The 23133-nt window shown below is 45.7% G+C and overlaps 1 protein-coding gene across 2 annotated transcripts in view; it reads right to left on the bottom strand.

The window, feature by feature from the left end:
• The window catches only part of RALBP1 (ralA binding protein 1), a 44690-nt gene that overhangs the window by 2174 nt on the left and 19383 nt on the right, over nt 1-23133 (bottom strand). The window contains exons 2-9 of one of the 2 annotated variants that reach the window (XM_008261040.4): nt 17976-18273; nt 15221-15664; nt 10547-10896; nt 8354-8515; nt 6598-6729; nt 4409-4516; nt 1539-1660; nt 911-1034 (exon numbers count right to left, since the gene is read on the bottom strand). In XM_008261040.4, the coding sequence (XP_008259262.2) occupies nt 911-1034; nt 1539-1660; nt 4409-4516; nt 6598-6729; nt 8354-8515; nt 10547-10896; nt 15221-15664; nt 17976-18219 (1686 nt within the window). In that variant the 5' untranslated portion in view covers nt 18220-18273. The remainder of the gene's footprint in view (nt 1-910; nt 1035-1538; nt 1661-4408; nt 4517-6597; nt 6730-8353; nt 8516-10546; nt 10897-15220; nt 15665-17975; nt 18274-23133) is intronic. The other variant, XM_051852157.2, reaches the window with a different exon arrangement.

The following is a 23133-nucleotide window of genomic DNA, read 5'->3' as shown; positions in this document are numbered from 1 at the left end:
TGCAAGCGCTGGGTCCCCTTGGTGGCCCTGCCCCGGGACGATGGAGCGGGCTTGGATTCCTCTCCCCCCTCCAGCTACGGACGCCAAGTGGAAGAAGCCGGTGTGGAGGTGCCAGGCCTGCACCGTGCACCAGCCGAGCGAGAACACCGTCCTGCTTACGCCACGGCATGACTCCCACAGGTGCTCTGCCTGCACTACACATACTGATTCTGCATTATGCTTTCTTGTTTAGCATTACAGAATGATCTGTAAAGCGGCGAGAATGCACGGCCTGTCTAGAGAACAGAGACCCCGGGGCTCAGCCCCCACCCTCCTGCCCTGCCACAGGCCTGCAGCGGCTGGGTCTCCAGCAGGAGCCTAGGAGGCCGCCTCGCTGACCTCCACCCCCGGCCCCACGGGCAGCAGCTGTGGGCAGTGGGTGGGATGGGGCGCTGGTCTCCCCCGGCAGCTGAACACATGGGAACGAGAGAAGCCAACTGGCCCCTGCTCTCAGGCCCCGTTCTACAAAGGGGATGTCCTCTCCTGGCCCTCAGGCGAAGCGCCAGCCGAGGTTCTATCCGGGTGAGTCAGGGAGTTTCAGCCGCTGCAGCCCCTCCCCCACGCAGCTGTCTCCAGGCGCGCTCTCCCTCACGGCCGTAGGGGGACCCTCACTCTGCCCATGGAGACTCGGGACACCGGCCCTTCTCCCACTAGCATTTCTTTCCTGTTCACCTGTGAGAACAGAAACCAGACCGTCCCAAGTTGCCTGCAGTGGGCAGGGAAGGCTGCGTGTGGTGTGAGAGTCAGGAGCAGGTGCACCCCTCCCCCGCCCCGGCCTGAGAGGGCCTCGGCAGGTGCCCCCACTGTCCTCCCCTCGCCCTCCCGGCGGTCTGCCAGCCCAGGACCTGGGGCCGTTCCCCCCAGGACTCACTTCCAGCTCCTCGTTCTGCCTCTGCAAGTCCTCCAGGATGATCTGCAGCTCCTCCTCGTCCTCACTCTCGCTCTCGCTGTCCGAGGAGTACTCTTCGGTCTCGCTGCGGCCATGCTGCTGCCGGCTGAGGGCGAGAGGGGAACGCAGCTTCAGGGGTGCGCCTGCACGGCCCTGCCTTCAGGGTCACCACCGGCTCCTGATCCGCCTAACGCAGCCGCCCCAACTTTGAAACTTACTTGAAAGGCAGAGACAGGTCTCCCATCCACCTGCCAGGGCTGGGCCAGGCTGAAGCCAGCAGCCAAGAATCCCATTTGGGTCTCCCGCGGGGAGGGGCAGGGGCCCACGCACCTGAACCGTCACCGCTGCCCCCAGGGTGTGCACCGGCAGGCACACCCTGGTGTGGGCAGGGGCACTGAGACTCGAGCCCCAGGACTCCAACACGGGACGCGGCATCTAACCACCGCCCCACACCACTGTTAAGGCGTGATGAGTAAGAAACTGAAAGATGAGTATGCTCCGATGCCTGATTCCAAGCAGGAGCTGAGGACTGAAGCAATGATGCTCACGTTTAAAAAAACAAAACAAACGTCCTCGCCAGCTCCCCCCCGTCCCGCCCCCCGCCCCGTACCTCTGAATCTCGGCGATCTCGGCACGCAGCCGCTCGATCTCTTCCTTCTCCGAGGCGATCTGCCGCCGCAGGAACTGCTCCATGGCCAGCAGCTCCTCCTGCTCCGTCAGGATCTCGTTCTCCTGGAATAACGAGCAGCGCTGACCACCCCCGGACGGCGCTCCGGGAGGCTCGCTCCCGGGGCCTCCTGCTTGCCCTGCACGGCGCTGACACATCGGCACTGCCCAACTGAAAACGTCCTACTTCCTCAGGGTCAAGAAAGGGCTTCTTTAAGAAAAGGTAGGCAAAGACACTGGGAGAATGACCGGGTTTTCTCGCAGTACACAGATGCCCAATCAGATGGCACACAGCAGCCCCGTGACCTGGCGAGGCTCCAGGGGACAAAGGTGGAGCTCGAGGCACAGGAAGTGCTTTGTGGAGAAGGCAGGTCTGTCTGGGTTGCCAGTGGCTTCGACGGTGTCGCCAGGAAAAGAAGGATCCAGGAGTCGCGTGCGGCTGCCTGCCAGTGTCAGCACTAAGGAGATCAGAGTGAAGGCAGGGAGGTGGCCGAGATGTGTCCTCGCCACACGCACCAGCCTCCCCAGCCAACACCGAACTGCAACAGAACACGCCCTTCTCAGATGCACGGGGCCACAGGTCTGAGGAAAACGACTGCTAAAACCCCCACTGCCCAAGCCCGAGGGGCCTCCCACCCAGAGAACAGCACACGCAGGCCACACAGCCCGGGAGCACGGGCCCGTGCGGGAAGGTCCTGTGGTCCGTCTGCAAAGACACCACGGCTGTGTGCCACAACTCTGGTGGCCAGCAAGCACTGCAAAGCCCTCCCTCTCAGAGGGAACCAGGGGCATTTCCCAGGTGTCTCCTCTACCCCTCGGCATGCCCATGATGCAACTGGTCAGACTAGGCAGTGGGGGACAGGGCCACACACACACCCCTACTATGTGGTCGGGGCTTGAACCGCACTCCTTCCTGGTTAAACTCCAGGGACTCTAGACCAGGGGAAGGGAAGGCTAACTTGAGACGGTCAGGTAGAAAGCCAGCAGCACACCCTTGTCACTGCCTGGAATATCACGGCCCTCCGAAAGGTTCGTGGGAAGCAGGATTAAAAGACACTTTATTGGGGCCGGCGCTGTGGTGTAGTGGGTAAAGCTGCCACCTGCAGTGCCGGCATCCCATATGGGCACTGGTTCAAGACACGGCTGCTCCACTTCCAATCCAGCTCTCTGCTTTGGCCTGGGAAGGCAGAAGAAGATGGCCCAAGTGCTTGGGCCCCTGCACCCACATGGGAGACCCAAAAGAAGCTCCTGGCTCCTGGCTTCGAATCAGCACAGCTCCAGCCTTTGTAGTCATCTGGAGAGTGAACCAGCAGATGGAAGACCTCTCTCTCTCTCTCTCTCTGCCTCTCTTTCTCTCTGTGTAACTCTTTCAAATAAAATAAATAAATCTTTAAAACAAAAAAAAGAAAAAAGACAATTTTGGTGCCAAAACAAATTTAAATCCATGCATTTTTTCCAAAATATCATTTCCACAAACTTTATGAAGACCCTCTCACATGGCAGATATTCAAGAGATATTTAAGGGATAAGAAGACAACTGATTTTCATTTGCAATGAAAATATGAGTATTATTAAGAAAACTCGTAACTCAGACCTGGATGTAGATTAAAAGAGATTAAAGAGGCCAGCGCCGTGGCTCACTAGGCTAATCCTCTGCCTTGAGGCACCGGCACACTGGGTTCTAGTCCCAGTCAGGGCGCCGGATTCTGTCCCGGTTGCCCCTCTTCCAGGCCAGCTCTCTGCTGTGGCCAGGGAGTGCAGTGGAGGATGGCCCAAGTGCTTGGGCCCTGCACCCCATGGGAGACCAGGAAAAGCACCTGGCTCCTGCCTTCGGATCAGCGCGGGGCGCCGGCCGCAGCGCGCCAGCCGCGGCAGCCATTGGAGGGTGAACCAACAGCAAAGGAAGACCTTTCTCTCTGTCTCTCTCTCTCACTGTCCACTCTGCCTGTCAAAAAATAAAAATAAAAATAAAGAGATTAAAGAACTTAAAACAATGCCTGGTACAAAACAGTACTAGGCAGTTTCTTTCTCTATAGTTGAACGTTTTAGCAAACACAACATAAAGGAAGGACTAAATACAACAGGCCTAGTTTCTCTAAATTATTTTACAATTTTGGCTAAAAGTAGCTGAGGTTCTCAAATTATAATTTTTTAAATGTATTTATTTATTCTATCTGAATAGCAGAAAGAGACAGAGATCTCCCATCCACTGGTTCACTCTCCAAATGCCGGGGAGCAGGAACTCAATCCAGGTCTCCTGCGTGTGAGGCTCCATCCATCCCTGCCGCCCCCCAGGTCCACAGCAGTAAGAAGCTGGACTCTGCGCAGAGCCAGGACCCAAACCCAGGTGCGCTGATATGGCACGCAGGTGTCCCAAGCAGTACCTTAACTACTACATCAAATGCCGGCGCCCTCAAATTGTATTTTTTTAATTATTCATTTATTTTTATTCATATGAAAGGCAGAACAAGAAAGACAGAGACAAAGAGAAACATCTTCTATCCACTAGCTTTCTCCCCCGATGCTTGCAACAGCCAGGGCTGGGCCAGCTGAAGCCAGAATCCAAGAACTCCATCAGGGTCTCTCTTGTGGGGAGCAGGGAGCCAGCAGCCATCACTTGCTGCCTCTCAGGTGCACCAGCAGGAAGCTGGATCAGAAGCAGGGTCAGAGGTGGGACTTGATCCCAGGTACTCTGATATGGGATACAGACACTCAAGTGGCAGCCCAACGTGTTCCACCAAAACACCCACTCCAAATTCTAATTTTAAATGGCCATTAAGACTTGGCAAATAACAGAAAAACAGTTCAGTTTACCTGGGCAAGGAGAATATTTATAACTTCTTCGTTTTCATTCATTTCTTCTTTGGAAACATCCTCTTTTGAAAGGCTGGCTATCTCTTGTGCAATCTTGGTTTCACACTCCTGTCCAGTAAGAGAAACGGAAAAGGAACTAGTTAGTATGTAGGTAAGACATATTCAACAGATGCACATTAACACCCAGCCAGGCTCTTCCTCCTCCTTCCACCTCAATGAATGGATATTTTTCAACTGGGCTGGGAACTTAATACGGGGTCATTAGTTCATGGTTGCATTGTGGCGCATGTTCAATTCTGGCTAATGTGCCTATCTTCCACACAAATTGCCTTCTGCCATACTCTGCAGGGTGGAGGTGCCAGGGGTAGCAATGTTCAATGTACAATTCAGTTCTGATAAATATACACAGTTGAGGAATCACCACCACCATCTGCTATAGAACTTTCCTATCACCCATGAGCCCCTGGGGCTCCTCCTCCAGCTGCTGGCTCCTAGCAACCACTGACCTGCTTTGCACTACTTACAGGGTCTCCTTTCCTTGAGTTTCACAGAAATGGATCAACCACTAAATAGGCTTTTTCATCTGTCTTCTTTTGCCGAACACAATGCTTTTCTGAGCCATCTATTTTGTTGGCTATATCAGTAATTACCTGGTAATATCCCAATTTGTTTACACACTGACCAGCTCAAACAGGCCATCTGGGTTCTTTCTAGTTTTTAGCTGTTAGAACTGCTAAGAGCATTTCACAAGGGCTTTGTGAGGGTGTAGGCTATTTTCTCTTGAATAAATACCTTGGAGTAGAATTGCTGGGTCACACAGTAACTCATGTATGTTTACCTTTACAACAAACTGCCAAACTGGCTTCCAGAGTGGCCATACCATTTCGCATTACCAGGACTGACATAGGAGAGCTCCCGTTACCTCATATTCTTACTCACACTTGGTACTTTCAGTTTTAGCCACTCTAGTTATTGTACAGTGTCCTCTCATGGTGCTTTTAAGTTGTGTTTTCTTAAAGACTAACGATGTTGAGCATCTTTGCATGTGCTTATCTGCCATGTGTGTATCATCCTTGCTCAGTTCCCCATCAGCTCCCGTGCCTGTTCAACAGAGAACCCATACCAACCCCAGACGACATGGTTCTGGAGGCTGAATTCGTGGGGGTGCATGGAGGTTCTTAGCGGTGCCAGGAGGGGGCGTGGAAGCTCTGGGCCCTTTCTCCCATTCTGTGTCCCACTCATCTCTTCATCTGTCCGCTCTGTGGCATCCTTAATAACAAACTGCGCAGCGTGCTTCCCTGAGTTCTGTGAGCCACCTGAGCAAATTCATCAAAGCTGGGGAGGAGCTTGCAGCTGGCATCTGAAGGGGGCGGCCGTGGGGTCGCAGCCCTCAGCCTTGGGTGTGGCTGTCTCCAGATCAGCAGAGCCAGACTGCACTGAATCAGAGGACGCCAGCTGGTGCTTGGAGGAAAAGCCCCCAGCTTCTGAGATCACAGAGGTCTTCTGTGTTGGCTGTGGTCTGACAGCAAAGGGAGACAGCCCCCTCTGACAAGACATCCTCCACACAGGTACAAATCTCTATCCTCAGAACAACCCAAGTACTCGGCCGCCTTTGACTATTAGCCCAAACGCAACAGCAACCACTCCCATGCTCAGTAAATCTGCTGCCCACAGACCCTGCACCAATTCACAGGATGTTGCTGCTGAATCTGTACATGGGTGGTAAGACAGTGCAGAGACTGAGATTTGAGCTGTGGGGTTACTGGTACATTCACAGTTCTGGGACCAAGCAACCCATACTAGAGGGAGATGAGGGGCCCGTGTGTACTGCCATTGCGCCAGGAGCTAAGTGAACAGAAGCCCTCCCGGCAATCCTCTCCGCTGCCCTGCCGTCCATCTCGGACGATGCCTGACCATCCGGCCTTCTCAGCGTTGGAAAGCTTGTTCAGAGGTACAAGCAAGGAGGAAACGACAACACACCTTCTAGTAAAACCCCCTTCTTCATGAAGATCTTTCTCCACAAAATGAAACATCCGACACCGTTCTGAAGGAGTCATCCAGAACTAGCAACGCCTGAGTAAATTTCCCACTAGGGAGCGTCAGGAACCATGCTTACGTTGTATTTTAAAACAAATGGCACAGTTCTTTAATATTTTACTATAAGCACAAAGTACTAAAATATAACTCACTTGTCTTTTAGCTTCTCTCAGTTTTCTTTTGAGGGCTGTCAGAATTCTTTGTACTTCCCATAATCTCTCTTCTTTAGACAAATCCTTTATCCCACCCTGCAGATCTCGATGTAAACAATTCAAAAGAAACTCCTAGAAAACAATAACACACAATGAGCAGTATCCAATGTCTTACTTTAAAAAATCGTGATTTCTAAAGATGTAGATTCAACTATTTTCACTTATTGTTAAAGGACGGAAATAATGGCACTAATGATCTTCTCAAGGATATAACTGAAAAAATCATTCTTACTTGTTTTGCCTGAGAATTAGGTTCTCAGTCATTAATGTACATTGATTCAGTAGGAGCTAATTCACACCCTCACTCCTACATCATCAACTAGTAAGGAATGGAAGTTCAGGGCAGATAAGGGAAGAGAGGCAAGCAGAGATTTGATGATATGCATGCAAGTAAATAAAAACACATTTCTTATTTAGTCTTGAATTTCTTATTCAATTTCTCTCTCTCTCTCTCTCTCTCTCTCACACACACACACACACACACACACAGCATGGCATTTTTTTCCTGTGTTTTTTAAAGATTATTTATTTAGGGGTCAGCACTGTAGCACAGTAGGCTAAGCCTCTGCCTGTGGTGCCAGCATCCCATATGGGTTCTGGGTTCGTGTCCTGGCTGCTCCTCTTCCAATTCAGCTTCCTGCTATGGCCTGGGAAAGCAGTAGAAGATGGCCCAAGTGCTTGGGCCCTTGCACCCATGTGGGAGACTGCGAAGAAGCTCCGGCTCCTGCCTTTGGATCTGCCCAGCTCCAGCCTTTGTGGCCATTTATTTAGGGAGCAAACCAGGGGATGCAGGACTTTTCTCTCTGTTTCTCCCTCTCTCTGTCTGTTAACACTATCACTCAAAAAAAAATAAATAATAACTTAAAAAAAATTTTTTTTAAAATTACCTATTTGAAAGGCAGAGTGACAAGAGAGAGGGGGAGAGACAGAGAACTTCCATACACTGGTTTACTCCTCAAATGCCCACAACAGCCATGGCAGGGTAGTGTCAAAAGCAAGGAGCCAGGAACTCCATCTGAGCCTCCTATGTGGGTAGCAGGAATCCAAGTACTTGGGTCATCATTGACTGCCTCCCAGGTGCACTAGTAGGAAGCTGGGTTGGAAGTGGAGGTAGGACCGGATCCCAGGCACTCTGACAGAGAATACCCAAGCGGTGCCTGTCTCACAGCACAGTTTCTTACAGCTAAGTCACAAGTGGAAAAGTCTAAGATTTAGACTCAAGTCTTGGTTCTACAGCTTAGTAATCATGTGCTAAAGTTTTCTCACCTCCCCTGACTTTCCGTATTCTTATCTTTAAGACATGACTAAATGAGAGCAACCTCGTCCAGATAAGCAAACACTTTGGTGCTGTGTACTAGTGTGCTGAGCCCTTTTCATGCATTATCTCATATTCAATATGCTTCACATCAGTCAAGTGAGAACACCAAGACCATAAGAGACGAAGCAAGTTAGCTAACTAGGAGCAGAGCAGGAATTTAAAGCCCAGCCTTTTGTATCCAAAACCTGTGCTCTTTCCACCATGATATCCTGACTTATTTGACATGAAACAGTGCAAGATAGAAATTTCTGACTTCAGTGTGCCATGAAGACATGCCTGATAATAAGTAAATAGATGAACAAACAAGAGCTGACCCTCCCCCTCAGCAGCCGGCATAAAGGCAGGCTGGAGGGCAAGGGGCGAGGCAAGGGTGCAAACCTGTCTCCTGATCTCCTCTTTGATGCCCGCCTGGGTCTCCGGCAGTGTGGGCATCGTGGCCATGTTAGACCACCGCAGAGGTTTCGTCACTTGCTTCAGCACCACATTTCCAAAGAGCTCTTGCACATGTGTGAAAAGCACATACAGGACACGATTGCTGATCTAGGAGGAAAACAAAAAGACTTGTAGAAAAACAATTAAAATTGTCATTTTACTTCCATTTGTGTCTGTCACACAGTGAATGACAATTATCTTCAAGATGGGCTGTTGTGGTGCAGTGGGTTAGGCACCACTTGGGATGCCCACATCCCATGGCAGAACACATGGGATCAAGTCCTACCTCCCTTTCTGATCCAATTTCCTACTGATGCACCTGGGAAGCAGCAGATGATGGCCCAAATATTTGGTTTCTGCAACCGCGTGGGAGACTGGGATGGCTCCTGGTTTGGGCCTGGCTCAGCTCTGGCTGTCTGCAGGCATTCAGGGAGTGAACCAGCAGATGAAAACACACTCACTCTCTGTCTCCCTACCACTGTCACTGTCACTCTTTCAAATAAAAAGAAAAACAAAAAAGAAGAAGTCCTCCTCAGGAGTGACAAGGAAGGCTTCGCTAATTAATGGCCAATTCAAGGAGAAAAAGGCAAAATCCATGTTAAATCATGTACTCAAGCACCAAAGGAATTGAAGGAATTTTTAAAAAGCCAAGAAAATGAAGCAGACACTGAAAGCTATTTGTTGTTTTCTATCACTACAATATTAACTGATTTTTTTAAAGAACCTTATGTTTTTAGTTTTCAGTTTGAGACCTTTCTAAAAAAAAAATTTTTTTTTTTTTTAGCGGCAAAAGAGAGACAGATAGAGTGCTCTTCTCTGCTGGTTCCCTCCACAAATGCCCACAATGGCCCAGCCAGGGCTGAGACCAGAGGCTGAGAACTCAACTGAGGTCTCCCATGTGGGTTTCAGGTACTCAAGTACTGCTGCTTCCCAGAGATGCACTAGCAGGAAGCTGCAAAAGGGAACAGAGCTGGCACTATAATGTGAGATTAGGGTGTCCCAAACAGCAGCGTAACCACTAGGCCGAACACCCACCCCTATTTTGAGTTCTTTTGATAATCACGAGTGCATCTACTGAGGTGGAGGAGGAAAGTGAGAGCATTGCAGGTGCACAGCTGTTGAGGCTGAGCCCTCCCTCCAGACAGGAAGGCCTCCTGGGCACACCACAGCAGCAACCTAACATGATGATCACATGCTAGACCAGGACAGGAGACTGCTGGAAAATTAATATAATTTACAACAGTTTGACCCTTCTATGACACTGTCATAATATTATAGTAATATTATGTAACAATGTGACATTTAACAGATCCTAAAACCCTAACACAAATGATCAAATTGAAATTTGAGGAACATTTGGTATCCAAAATACACCAATCAGTAAAAAAACCACACTTGTACAACAGTGAGTTGGGCACCAAGGAGTCCAACATTCACTTATTTGATCAAGAAGTTAATGAGGATTTCATTTGCAATGGCAGATCCTGAGAAAATGTGCTATGGTCAAAAGTGGATTAAGACAAAGCCTACGACCCGGGTCTTTTTCTCGGCCTGGGTAAAGTATCAGCAAGTCTAATCAAAGGAAAATACACACCGTATGCCAGCAGCAACAGAGCTGCACTAAAGGACGGTCAGGTGCTTACGTTGTAAAAGGACAGTTTCCCAGAGGGCACTTCCTCAGGTGAAGAGCCTATCCTATGTCTCTGTAGACTCCTCTTTCAGAAATGAAACCCTCGGCTCAAATCCTTGACGAAACAAATTAGTGACAGGCCCCTCTGTGCCTGAGTTTGACCCATGTTTGTATTCATGAAGCAGTAATGCTCTGATGAAATGACGGAACCCTCTGAATTATGTAAATGAGCTCTGTAACTGCAGGAACCACTGGCTCCCCCTCCACCGTGACCAGTCACTGGGAACTGGGTGCTAACCCCCTGGGAAGAACGGCACGGTCCTCATCTCATAGAGGGGCTCATGACCTTCCCTGTCCACACCACTGATGGCGTGAAGAAAAAAAAGAGCTGTAATCAAGCTACACCATATGTACCCGCTCTGGCTGCCAGGTTCTCATGGCGACTCAGCAACAGCAAATGTCTCCACCTCCCCAGGCCCAGCGGGGGCAGTGGAGAGAGGAACTCGTACCTGGACAGTTGGGCTGAGCACTATGGAGATGTTCTGTATGTTCATCTTGGTCTCCAGCTCCTTGGCAATGACATGGTCCATGTGCACGATGAGCCAGGAAATCAGAAGGTGGTTACACTCCGGCAGCTCCTTGAGCAGGCGCTGGAACTCCTGCACTTTCTCACCCTCACTGGTCCTCCCACAGGCCTCTTCAAATCGGGGCATTAGCTCTTTGGTAAGCAGATTCTCTGGAAGGTCTCGTAAATACTGCTTCAGCAAACTGGCGACAGTATTGGGCTCATATTCTTCCAAGTTTGGAGACTCCTCTCGGTCGTAGGCTGCTTTTAGCTCATCTACCTTTGATTTAATTCCTTGAAACATTCAAATAATTGAGGAGAGAGAATACCAAGAAAAGCAAATCAAATACACAGCTTTCTCAGCCACTACACCCACCCCAGCTGGAAAGATCTGAGCACCTGCCTGACCAATAACAAACCTCTCACTGTGAATTTTTTATCTGCATGAGGCTCAGACAATTCCTCTGCAAATATAGCCCTGTAAAAGACCACACTTTGAGGGTAAATTTAACCAAAAGCCACATGATAGCCGAAAAAATATTCACAGCAATCACAGACATATTTTAAGCAAATATATCAAAGGATTCAGGAAGGAAAAAAAATCTTAACTTAAAAGGTAGTTAGGTAAAAAATTAGGGAAAAATTAAACTACAATCTAGGCACAAGTCTTGCGCTATTTAGGCAGACAACTGTTTTTTCTAACTAGCCACATGACTGACAACACAAGATGAAACTCAGTGCACATGAAAACATTCCCAAATTTGTGGGTAAATTTTTTTATACGTAAAAATTATACTGTAAATGTGAAAGGTGAGTTAGCTGCCTAAACAAACTCAGAATTATCCAATAATCTCCATCTAATTTTTACTTTAAATTTAGAATTCTTTCAGTGTTAATCTGAACAGAACTGGAACAAAAAAAGTTTTAAGTTTGTGTTTCAAAAAAAATTAGATGAAGTTTTGGTTTCCAAAGTCAAATTGTTTTACTTTTCTCGTTGGACAGTAAGAAACTCTTAACACAAAGTGAATACTTTTCAAACATTATGTCTTTGGGGCCAGCACTGTGGCCGCCATCCGCAGTGCCAGCATTCCATATGGACAATGGTTCAAATCCCAGCTGCTCCATTTCTGATCCAGCTCTCTGGTATGGCCTGGGAAGGCAGTAATGGCCCAAATCCTTGGGCTCCTGCACCTGTGTGGGAGACTCGGAAGAAGCTCCTGGCTCCCAACAGGCACAGCTCCGGCCATTGCAGCCATCTGGGGAGTGAACCACCAGATGGAAGACAAGACCTCCCCCTCCCCCTCTACTTCTGCCTCTCAAAAAAATAAATAATTCTTTAAAAAAAAAAAAAAAAAGACTATAGTCTTCATTATAATTTACTGGCAGTGACTGCTCAAATGAGTACTAAGTAACTTTTTCTGATTTTTAATACTTTAGACCAGTTATTTGGGACTAGCCTGAAATTAAGGCTGAGAGTTTCTAACAGTGAACATCACCTTAAATAAAATACTTACATTTGGGTTTTGGCATTTCTTATCCTACATGAAAATCTCTTAATGGTATTACAATAAATCTGTTACTTGCACACACTGACAAACATAAAAGCAATAGCAATATGAATCTTATTGTTGCATAATCTTTGAGAAAGTTAGAAAATAACCCTGTTTTCTTACATTTATGGCAATGTAGTAAAATGTGATGAACAATTCTTGATGAAAATTCCCTCTCTCATATAGGCGAGATCTTCCAAAAGATCATGAAAAACTTGCACCATCCTTAAACTTCATTTCCACAAACTTTTTGTAGTACCCTCCCCGTGAATACACTTTGTTGATATTTACCTTTCCCCCCTACAACACCTACCCAGCAAATTGCACAAGTGTGTGTATTTGGTTTCTTGTTACTCTGAAATTATCAAAATGTTTGCATTCTACAAACTGGACACTCCAAAGAGAGTGAGTGAGTTTAAAGACATATCTTAATGTAAAAGATATAATTAAACGTGGACACGGAAAATATATAAAACCAGTGAAACTGTCTCTCATATTAGTTTTAAAATCTGAATTAAGAGGCAAGCATTTGAGGCGGCATACCCTACTAGAGTACCTGGGTTTGAGTCCCAGCTTTGCTTCTGATTCCAGCTTCCTGCTAACGCACACCCTGGAGGCAATGGTGATGGCTTAAGTAGCTGGGTCCCTGCCACCCACATGGGAAAACCCAAACTGAGTCAAGGGTACACAGCCTCTGCCTAGCCCAGCTCCAGCTGTTGTAGGCATTTGGTAAGTGAACCAGCAAATCAAAAATCTCTGACTCTTGCTCTCTGCTTCTCTGCCTTTCAAATAAAATGAAAATAAAATTGGAGCTAATGTATAAATAAGTGAAAAACCAAATATCTCTAGCAAAATGACCATTATTTTTTTTTAAATATTTTATTTATTTGAAAGACAGAGAGAGGTAGAGCCAGAGCGAGAGTGATCTCTTCCATCTACTGGTTCACTCCCCAAATGACTGCAACGGTCAGAGCTGAGCTGATCTGAAGCCAGGAGCCAAGAGCTTCTTCCGGGTCTCCCACTTGGTTGCAGGGGCCCAAGGAGTTGGGCCATCTTCTACTGCTTCTCTAGGCCATAGCAGAGCGCTGGATTGGAGTGGAGCAGCCAGTACTTGAATCGGTACCCATATGGGATGTTGGTGCTGCAGGCTGGGGCTTTAACCCATTGCATTACAGCACCAGCCCCGATTATTCTAACATTCAAAAAGAAAAGTGAGGACCCTAGCAGTAGCGCACCTCCTCGGTTTCAAGAAGAAATACAAAACCCACTGTGGCAAGAGCTCAGTCCCCAGGGGTTGACAGCAATAGCTGTTTGAATGCTTTTAGACCAGAGAAGGATTCTGCAGCTCTGAATCGCCATAAAAGTGTAAATATCAAAAACAGGTCCAAGGGGAAAGAATTCTTTGAACAAAGCTGGAGAAACTTTCACCAAAACAAAATACCTTTATGTTTATCAAGATCATATGAAGGGAAGCAGCACATGTTATTGTTAAACCTTTAAAAATCAACACAACATAAATCAAATTATCAAATTCATTTAAATGTTAATTTCATGTAATGCTAGGGAGATATAAATTCAAAATCAGGGGTAGGCTTTTGGTTTAACAGTTAAGATGTCACTGAAGACTCCTTTGTATCACATCGGAGTACCTAGGTTCAATTCTCACCTCTGATCCTGACCCCAGTTTCCTGCTAATACAAACTCTGGCAGCAGTGATGGCTCAAGTAATTGGGTCCCTGCCACCTATGTGGAAGACCTGGATTCCATCTCTGGCTCCTGGCTCCAACCCTGCCCTAGCCTTGGCCACTGTAGACATTTATCTGGGGAGTGAACCAGCAGATAGGAGTTCTTTGTCTCTCTCTCTCTCTGTCTCTCAAACAATAATTTTTAAAAACTTATTAAAAATTCAATTCAATGTCTATTTCATTTTATCTTCTATAAAATGACAGCCTTTTAACCAAAATAGCGTAGCATGTTATCTACAGGTTGTATAAGTTTTCCTAATTAACAAAAATGCCTATCCTGGCAGGAGGGAGGGTAGGATAAGAAATATCACTGTGTTCCTAAAGCTGTACATATGAAATACAGGAAACTATACCTTAAATAAAATTTTTAAAAAAAAGTTTACCCTCTCTCAACAAAACTCAAGCATAAGATTACCTTCCCAAGTAAATGGGAAAACGAAGCCTAATCTCTCTCTCTCTCTCTCTTTCTATGTATATACACTCCAAAGGTGTGCTGACTGAACTCATCATGAACATCTGTGTGACCAACAACTGATTTTATAAATCTCCAAGCGAAGTTGATGTTGTACCAAGAAATCAAATGATGGGAATGTAATGACTGGGGACACAACACTGCCATGGGTCAGGACTTTCCTCCTGTACCAGTACAAAAGCCGTCCTGTTTTCTAAGGAATAAACATTTTTACTTTTAAAAATTATGCATCGTGCTTAATTTTAGATACCCAATCTGAAACACATTCTTGCCAAGCATGAAATTTAAATTTTCATATACATGAGACGCAGATCAATGGAAAATCGATTTCACTACCATATGCAACAGCCTCCCAAGGCTACCAGAGGCACACGTCCTGGGGCCTACCCGCTCAGAAAACAGCCCTGCATGCCTCTCAGTGGAGCTCAGGACGTGAACCTTGTTACTATCATTGACTATCGAGTCTCCTTCCCACAGATCTCCCTGCCTTCCTCCCTGCTGAACGCGTCCACAGTGCCGCCAAGCCTCCGCCTAACGAATGAAGCGGTAAGGAGAAAGGCAGCACTGAGCACAGCCCTGTTAAGTGGCACTGCTCACATGCTTCACTTTGGCCATAAGCCACTCAGGTGTCAATCTCCCTGCTGGAAGGAAGCATCATTAAAAAACCAGATCACCAAATCGCCAAAACAGTAGTGAGAGGAGTACTTCTGTGCAAATGGAAGGATCCAGAAAATAAATAGGGCTTATGACCCAAGCCAGTTTTCCCCACAAGTGATATCTTTCCTGCCTTTGGAAAATGCAAATGAAGTTAATTTGTAAAAGCCACCAAGCAACGTGCATGGCCCCAATACCTGAAACTCTGTAGATGCCCTCACACTTCATGCCGTACTTCTCTACATAATCTACACACTCCCGGAACACGGCTGGCAGCCGGACGCCGTCATACATCATGGTCCTCTCCACGGCGTCAGCCAAGGGAATTCCGAAAATGGGCTTGAGACTCGGAACGTCAACCTGAGGCACCTCTGGCTCCTGAATGGGCTTTTTCTTTTTTTTCTTTTCCTTCCACTGTTTAACGACATCAGCAGCTGTCAAGTCTTTTGACTTTTTCTCTTTATGTTTTTCTTCTTTGTGCTTTTCTTCTTTGGGTTTCTCTTTTATTTTAAAATCCTTCTCCTTCTTTTTAGAAAAGCTGGGCTTCTTGAAAACATGGATTCCCTTGGACCTCTTCATCTTGGAAGGACTCTCGGCTTCATCTCCAGAGCTATCTTCCTGAAAGGCAGCATAGCCTTCAGCTGCCAAAGAAACGTGGAGCGCACAAATTACACGTCTGTTTAACGGTAGACTGCTCGTGTGCTTTCTAAATCAGAACCAAAACAGGTGCCACCTGGCTCTAGCTGCACAGCTTGGCAAATCACCCACCAGTCCCCTACAGGCCCGCCCAGCAATGAAATGGGTTTCTTCTCAGCTGAAAAAGAGGCGTTGCGGTGACATCGCCTGACCACAAGAGGACGACAAACAGACCGCAGTTATCCTTACTGCTTTCATCTGTGAGCTAAGTGATTCAATTCACATTAGCACAACAAATATAAACACTGGTCCCAGAGGACCAGTGGAACTAATACTTATATAAAACAGAGCATTCTTCCCTCATGTGGATCCTGTCTACTCACATACTAACTGCTGCACTTGGACAAGACGTTTCCTTTTTGGTGCCTGTAACCTGAGGCAGCCTCAAAGCATGACAAACAGCACTACTGTTTATGTGCTCCCAATTATTCCCCTACCACACTTCGCTTTCCTGTTACGAGCTGTTAAGTTCTTTCTGGAGACTGCAGCAAGAACCAGTCCAGTCAATACAGCAATCCATCCACTCAAGGGCTGACCCAGGATTTTCCCTCACTTCTGACTGATGGCAAAATGCACTGGTTCTCCCTGGCCCCCACCTTACCCCTTCCCTGCATCAAAATCTCTGGTTCTCACAGACTGCAAAGTAACCAGTTGCTTTAATAATGCATCAGCCTTGCCAGAGTTTGCTCTGGTTGTTTTTTAGTATCTGTAACTAGTTTTTTCCTTAGCTAGTTACTTTATAAGCTAAAGATTAAAGTATTTCATAAGTTATTCTAAATGACACAAACCCCACCCACACCAACCTCAATGGCAAAAATCATAAAGAAAAAACGCCCTCATAGAATTGGAATTTCCATACACTGTGTAAAACCGTTTTTGCACGATCTGCTGAAGCTGAAATACACACACAGCCTAAGAGGCAGCAATTCTATGCCTGGGCATACACACAGCAATGCATAAACACATACCCAAACGACACGAATGACAATATCCACAGAAGCACTATTCATCATAATCAAAACTGAAAACAATCAAAATAACCAATACAGCAGAATGGATGAGCATTTTTTTAAATTTTTTATTATTATTTTTTTATTTTTTTGACAGGCAGAGTTAGACAGTGAGAGAGAGAGACAGAGAGAAAGGCCTTCCTTTTCCATTGGTTCACCCCTCAAGTGGCTGCCACGGCCGGCGCTGCGCCGATCTGAAGGCAGGAGCCAGGTGCCTCCTCCTGGTCTCCCATGCAGGTACAGGGCCCAAGGACTTGGGCCATCCTCCACTGCCTTCCCAGGCCACAGCAGAGAGCTGGACAGGAAGAGGAGCAACCGGGACAGAATCCAGTGCCCCAACAGGGACTAGAACCCAGGGTGCCGGCACCGCAGGCGGAGGATTAGCCTAGTGAGCCGCGGAGCCGGCCTGGATGAACATATTCTAACATATTAATGCACTGAAACACTACTAGCCAAAAACAAAAACAAAAAACCATTACTGCCATGTGGAATAACATGAATGAATCTAACAACACAATAAGTCATGTGAGTTCAAAATCAGGCATCCTCAATCTATAATGACACAAGTTCTGGGAGGGGCAGGGGATTCCCCTCAAAGGAGCAGTACAAAGGACTTTCTAGGGTGCTGGAAACTCCCTATTTCCAGACCCCTGAAGTGGGAATAGAGGTGTTTTCATTCATAAGGTTGTATACAATTTGTGTGCCCTGTGTGTCATGCTTTAAAAACAAATTAACTTAAAAAGACCACGAAACCCAAAGCAAAGCAAAAAGTAATTAAGATAACTCACCTTGTTTGTTTTTAACACACTAAAGAGCTAGGTTTAAATGATTCCTCCTCCCTCCTGCATAGGACCTATAAATGGAATGCATCACAGCATTTGCTTCAGACCAGGAACAACTGCTCCTTTCACTGTTCCAACACATCCTACCCAAGCAAGTGTGATGCTGTCAGGGCAAAATTCCAGTTCCTACTTTTTATACATTATTTTAAACGATCACTTTTAAGAAAAAATCCACTGGAAAACTTCTCCCAGTTCTGGAAATTTTCAACATTTTACTGATGAGACTGAGACCCTAACACACAACTCTAGTATACAAACACTGAGACCCTGAAAAATAAGGAAGAGAAAACATCAAATGCGAGTCTTTGCCTGGACAGACCTATTTCCAGAAAGCCGCTGGAGCACATGATTAGGGCAGAAGTTTATGTAAAACAGATCTAAGCACAGAGGAAACCAACACTTACTCCTTTTTTCCTTTTTCTTAAATTTCCCTTTTTTCTTGCCATGGTCTTTCTCATCATCAGACACGATGTCGGGAGGCTCGTGGAGGATATCATGGGGAGGGGAGGGCTCTCCCGTGCGGTATAGTCCAGGAAACTTGGTGGGGCTGATCTCTTCCGAGCTGGGGGTCCGGGTCAGCCCGCTGCCATGCTCTGCCCTGCGGTGCTCACTGGGGCTGCTGGTGGGGGGCAGGAAGCACTCGGTCATGCTGCCGCCTGACGAGGAAGGGATGAGGTGCTCTGTGTTACCTGTCCATTACACCTGCACAGGGAGAAAAAACACAGCAGTCACAACAGCAACCAAAGGGTACAAACACAATACACACCGCACAGCACTTAATCCTGCACTTAGAAACCAAAAAGTGTTCTCTCCACAACCCCCTCTTAGAAGTACTCTTTCCTTTTGTTATCTCCAGGCATTCCATGCCTCACCCATTCCAGTCCTCAGAACCAAGCCTGCCAGCATCTTCACTATTAAAAAAATAAACCAAATGATAATCAGAGTTGGAGCTCTCTTAAAACAAAATAGCTCTTGTTAAAAACAACTCACCATTGTAAGGGTTTCATTTTGATTGCTATCCAACAGAAAATGACTATTTTTCCTTCAGTGATGAACAACTATGAATATTACATTAGAAAGACTACACATGTAACTGTATGAACAGTTCGTTCATAACTAAAGTTTACATTAGCTAAAATGGTATACTTAACAATGCACATAGAGATCATTCACTGTAGTTCTATGTTGCATTCAGTAAGTTCATGGATTGACAACTTATATTTTGCACTGTAATTACACTGAAAGAAAGGAACCCTCATTTAACCAATCCTAAATTATACACAAAATAGTTTCACTACAACAGACTACAAAGGAGTCAGAGTTCAAAATTAGCCTGCTTCTTTTCCTCTTGAGACAGAAGGGCTACAAAACGCGGTGATGCATCACTTACCCACAGGGATCCATCCTAAGAGAGGTGTCATCAGGAGAGTTTGTCCTGTGACCATCACAGTGCGCTTAAACTAAGACAGCTACAACATAACTAGGCAACATAATCTTTGTGGGCCGTCACTGCATGTGGCCCACCATTGACCAAAATGTCATTATTCGATGTCCTGGCTTTGTTTTAAATTCACTTGGATTAGCTCTTATTCCTCTTTAGTTTCATCATGCATTCATCTGAAATACTACTTTTTCTCTTTAAGGTATTTTTTCATCTTATGGATATTTTTTGATTTAAAGAAACCCATAGGCCATAAGTGACAAATCTGGCAATCTAACCATAATCAATGTGAAAAGACAAGCAAATGTGGAAAAAAAAAACCTGCAAATTGTGATAGCTAATTTCTTTAAAAAGATGAAAAAGTCTAACAAGTCAATGTAAACAGATACAAATCAAGAGTACTGGATGAAAGACTGAACTGGAGTTCAGGAGAAAGTGAGGAATATGCATATGAAAACAAGGCTCAACTTCAGCACATAGGATCCATTTTTGGTAAGGAAAGGAGGAAACAGGGACTCACTAGACTACTAATGTGGAAATAAAAATTAGCACAATATTTTGAAAAGTAATCTGGCAAGCTACTCTCTGATTCAGGAATTATTCTTTTAGGAAATTATCCTTCAGATACACTGTTACAAGAATACAAAGGCATATTTGTGAAAATATTCATTGCAGCACTGTAGCAAAACCAAAATAACCTAAGTGGCTCTCACTGGAATATCAGTTAAATTACAGTTTATCCAAATAATGGAACATAAAGCCTTATATACAATTTTTTAAAATGTTTATTTATTTATTTTCGCCTCAAAGGGAGACAGAGAGATACAGAATATAAATGACAGATCTTCCATCTACCGGTTCATCCACAACAGCCAGGACTGGGCTAAGCCAGTGCCAGGAGCCTGGAACTTCATCCAGATCATCCACATGAGTGGCAGAGACCCACACACTTGCACTTGAGCCATTCCAGGCAGCACTGCTGCCTCCCAAGTGCATTAGCAGGAAGCCAGATCAAAAGCAGAATAGCAGGGACTCAAATCATCCTGCTGAGATGCAGGTATCTCGGGCAGTGGCTTAACTTGCTATGCCACAACACCCACCCCTACACACAATTTTTTTTTCTCTTTTTTTAAGATTTATTTGAAAAGCAGTATGAGAGAGAGAGAGGAAGAGGGAGAGAAATCTTCCATTTGCTGGTACACTGTCCAGATGGCTACAAGGGCTAGGGCTGGGCCAGGCTAAAGCCAGTCAGGATCTGAACTGGCACTCCAATATGTGATGTCAGCACTTAGCTTGCTGTATCACAACACTGCCCCTTTCCTCCTGATTTCTGAAAGTATATATAATTTAACTAGCATTAACTGTTGGAAGTGTTAAAAAGATAGGGAGAAAGATTTTTTCCCCATTTCATCTTCTATATAATTTGAATTTTACCATGTCCACGTATTACCTCTGTCACTTAAAAAAATAAACAGGCCATGATTTTATAATCTCATAAAGATTATGCAATATCACAAATAACATTTTGACAATATTTAATAATGTGGGGAAAAATTTTATTTATAGCATATTAATTTTAAATATATGAAAGATGTAAAAATATTAATAACAATTATATATAAACTCTAAAAACTAGAAGTAACCTAAATTTTTTTTACTCTTGCATTTTGTAAAGTTTCTATTCAATATGCATTATTGCTTGTAAACAAGTACAAACACTAAAGACAAAAGGAGGTTCCACTAAAGCAGGGGAGGGAAGTGTCGAGGCCACTGGCCATATAAGGCCCATGCAATCATTTGGTCTGGCCCTGCCAAAGCAACTGCAGGTGGGACTCAAAATTCAGTAAATCTATAGCAGGCTCATTTTTAAGCTGACACTTTTGCATGGCTCGTGAATGATGTTATAAACTCCAGATGACTCTTGGCAGAAAAAAGGTTCCCCACCCCTGCATTAAAGGCTCAATAAGCATCATCAGAATTCTGTGTTTCTTGATGAGGCCCAACTTTCGGCTATTAATTCTGAAGGGCATTTATTTTTCCAGTAACTAAAGGTTTCCTATATTTTGACGACAGGACATGAGAGTTTGCAGGGCGCCAGGGTCCAACCAGGTAGGAGGTGTCGCCTATCAGAGAGGAAGTCACAGCAGCCCAAGTCGGGAGGGAGCACAGCTTCACTCTCCAGAAACAAGACTGCTGGGGCCCAGTGCCCTGGGACATCACTTTATTTACACTTCCCTGTCTTTATTTCCTGGAACCCAGACTTTCCCTCAGTGTTTCTGCATCTAATTCATGCTCGTCTTCTCCATTTTTTCCTTTTAAGATTTATTTATTTATTTGAAAAGCGGAGTGCCAGAGGCAGAGAGAGAGGCAGAGAGAAAGGTCTTTCATCTGCTGGCTCGCTCCCCAAATGGCCGCAACGGTTGGTGCTGGGACAATCCACAGCCAGGAGCCTGGAGCTTCTTCTGGGTCTTCCATGTGGGTGCAGGGGCCCAAAGACTTGAGACATCTTCTACTGCTTTCCCAGGCCTTGGCATAGAACTGGATTGGAAGTGGAGCAGCCAGGACTTGAACTGGCTGCAACATGGGATGCTGGCACTGCAGGCAGTGGCTTTACCCTCTATGCCACAGGAACATTCCCCAAGCTCATCTTCCACCATTAATCCCACAGACACATTTGGGGGGAATGGAAACATTAGATTTGGGTTGTGGAAATGCATAAATCTGTAAATTTTCTGCAAGTCATTAAATTATATACTTACAATAATGGGTGGATCTTATGAAACTGTTTAAAGGGGAAAAAAATGTCAAGCACCAGCTACAGCTTCTTCAGGAATCCTTCCTGTCGACCCGCCCAATCCAGGAGAAGCCCTGGGCCTGAACCTCCGTCTACCACAGCCCTTACCGCACTGTATCTGAATGACCTGTCCAAGTCTTCCTTACTTGCCTCACTGTGAGCTTCGGCATTCAACACAACCCATGGCACCCAGTAAGTGCTCACATGTTCACAATTTATTAGCATCTTCTAAATATGGGCACTGATGATGAGATGGAGATTAGCAGAGAACCTCACCTTTGACCTTAGATTCCAATTCAGGGAATACAGACTATATTTGAGTTCCTGTCGCTTCTGGAACTTTTTCAATTATTAACTAACCTCAGTACCACCTATGGGAAAAAAGTAGTTATTCCTTCATGTTTACAAATAGAGAAGCTAATATAAGGAGAGCTTAAGTAACTTACCCTAAATCACACAGCAGATGAAGAGGTAAAATTTGGACCTATTTGACTCAAAACACACATTCTTTCCACTTCACACATGCATACAAAAAAGGGAGTACATTCACACCAAGAGGGACAGCGTAGCTAGGACACAAGGGCAGGGACACAGGGACTTTCCAGAATGGAAAGACTGGCCTGACTGAGTGGTTCCTGCTAAGACAGCATTGAGAGGATGTTAAAAAACCAGGTGGGCTCAGCCAACTGAATGCTAAGGGATTCAGACTTGGTGTGAGAGTCATTAACAACTGCAAAGTCAGCAGTGACATAACCAGAGTGACATAAGAGAGACGGGCAGAAATACCAGCAATAAAATGGCAGCTATTTTTTTTCCAAAAAGTTTATTTGAAAGGCAGAGGTAAAGAAGAGAAAGATCAATCTTCTATCCGCTTCTATCTAAAATGCCACCAAACACTGGGGCCAGCACTATGGCATAGCGGGTAAAGCCACTGCCTGCAGTGTAAGTATCCCATATGGCACCGGTTCAAGTTCCAGCTGCTCCAATTCCTATCTAGCTCTCTGCTATGGCCTGGGAAAGCATTAGAAGATGGCCCAAGTCCTTGGGCCCCTGCACTCGCGAGGGAAGACCTGGAGGAAGCTCCTGGCTTCAGATAGGTGCAGCTCCAGCCATTGCGGCCAATTAGGGAGTGAACCAGTAGATGGAGGACCTCTCTCTCTCTCTCTCTGCCTCTCCTTCTCCCTGTGTGTAACTCTTTCAAGTGAATAAATAAACCTTAAAAAGAAAAAAAGAATTATCTTGTAAAAACTACTATACAAAAATATTTGACTTATACTATGGACCGCACGTTTGTGTCCCCTTAAAATCCCCAAGATGAAACTTAGCC

Source organism: Oryctolagus cuniculus, chromosome 10 (genome assembly GCF_964237555.1).
Source record: "Oryctolagus cuniculus chromosome 10, mOryCun1.1, whole genome shotgun sequence".
Classification (NCBI taxonomy): domain Eukaryota; kingdom Metazoa; phylum Chordata; class Mammalia; order Lagomorpha; family Leporidae; genus Oryctolagus; species Oryctolagus cuniculus.
Note: the sequence above shows the minus strand (reverse complement) of the source record. Positions and strands in the feature narration are given on the sequence as shown.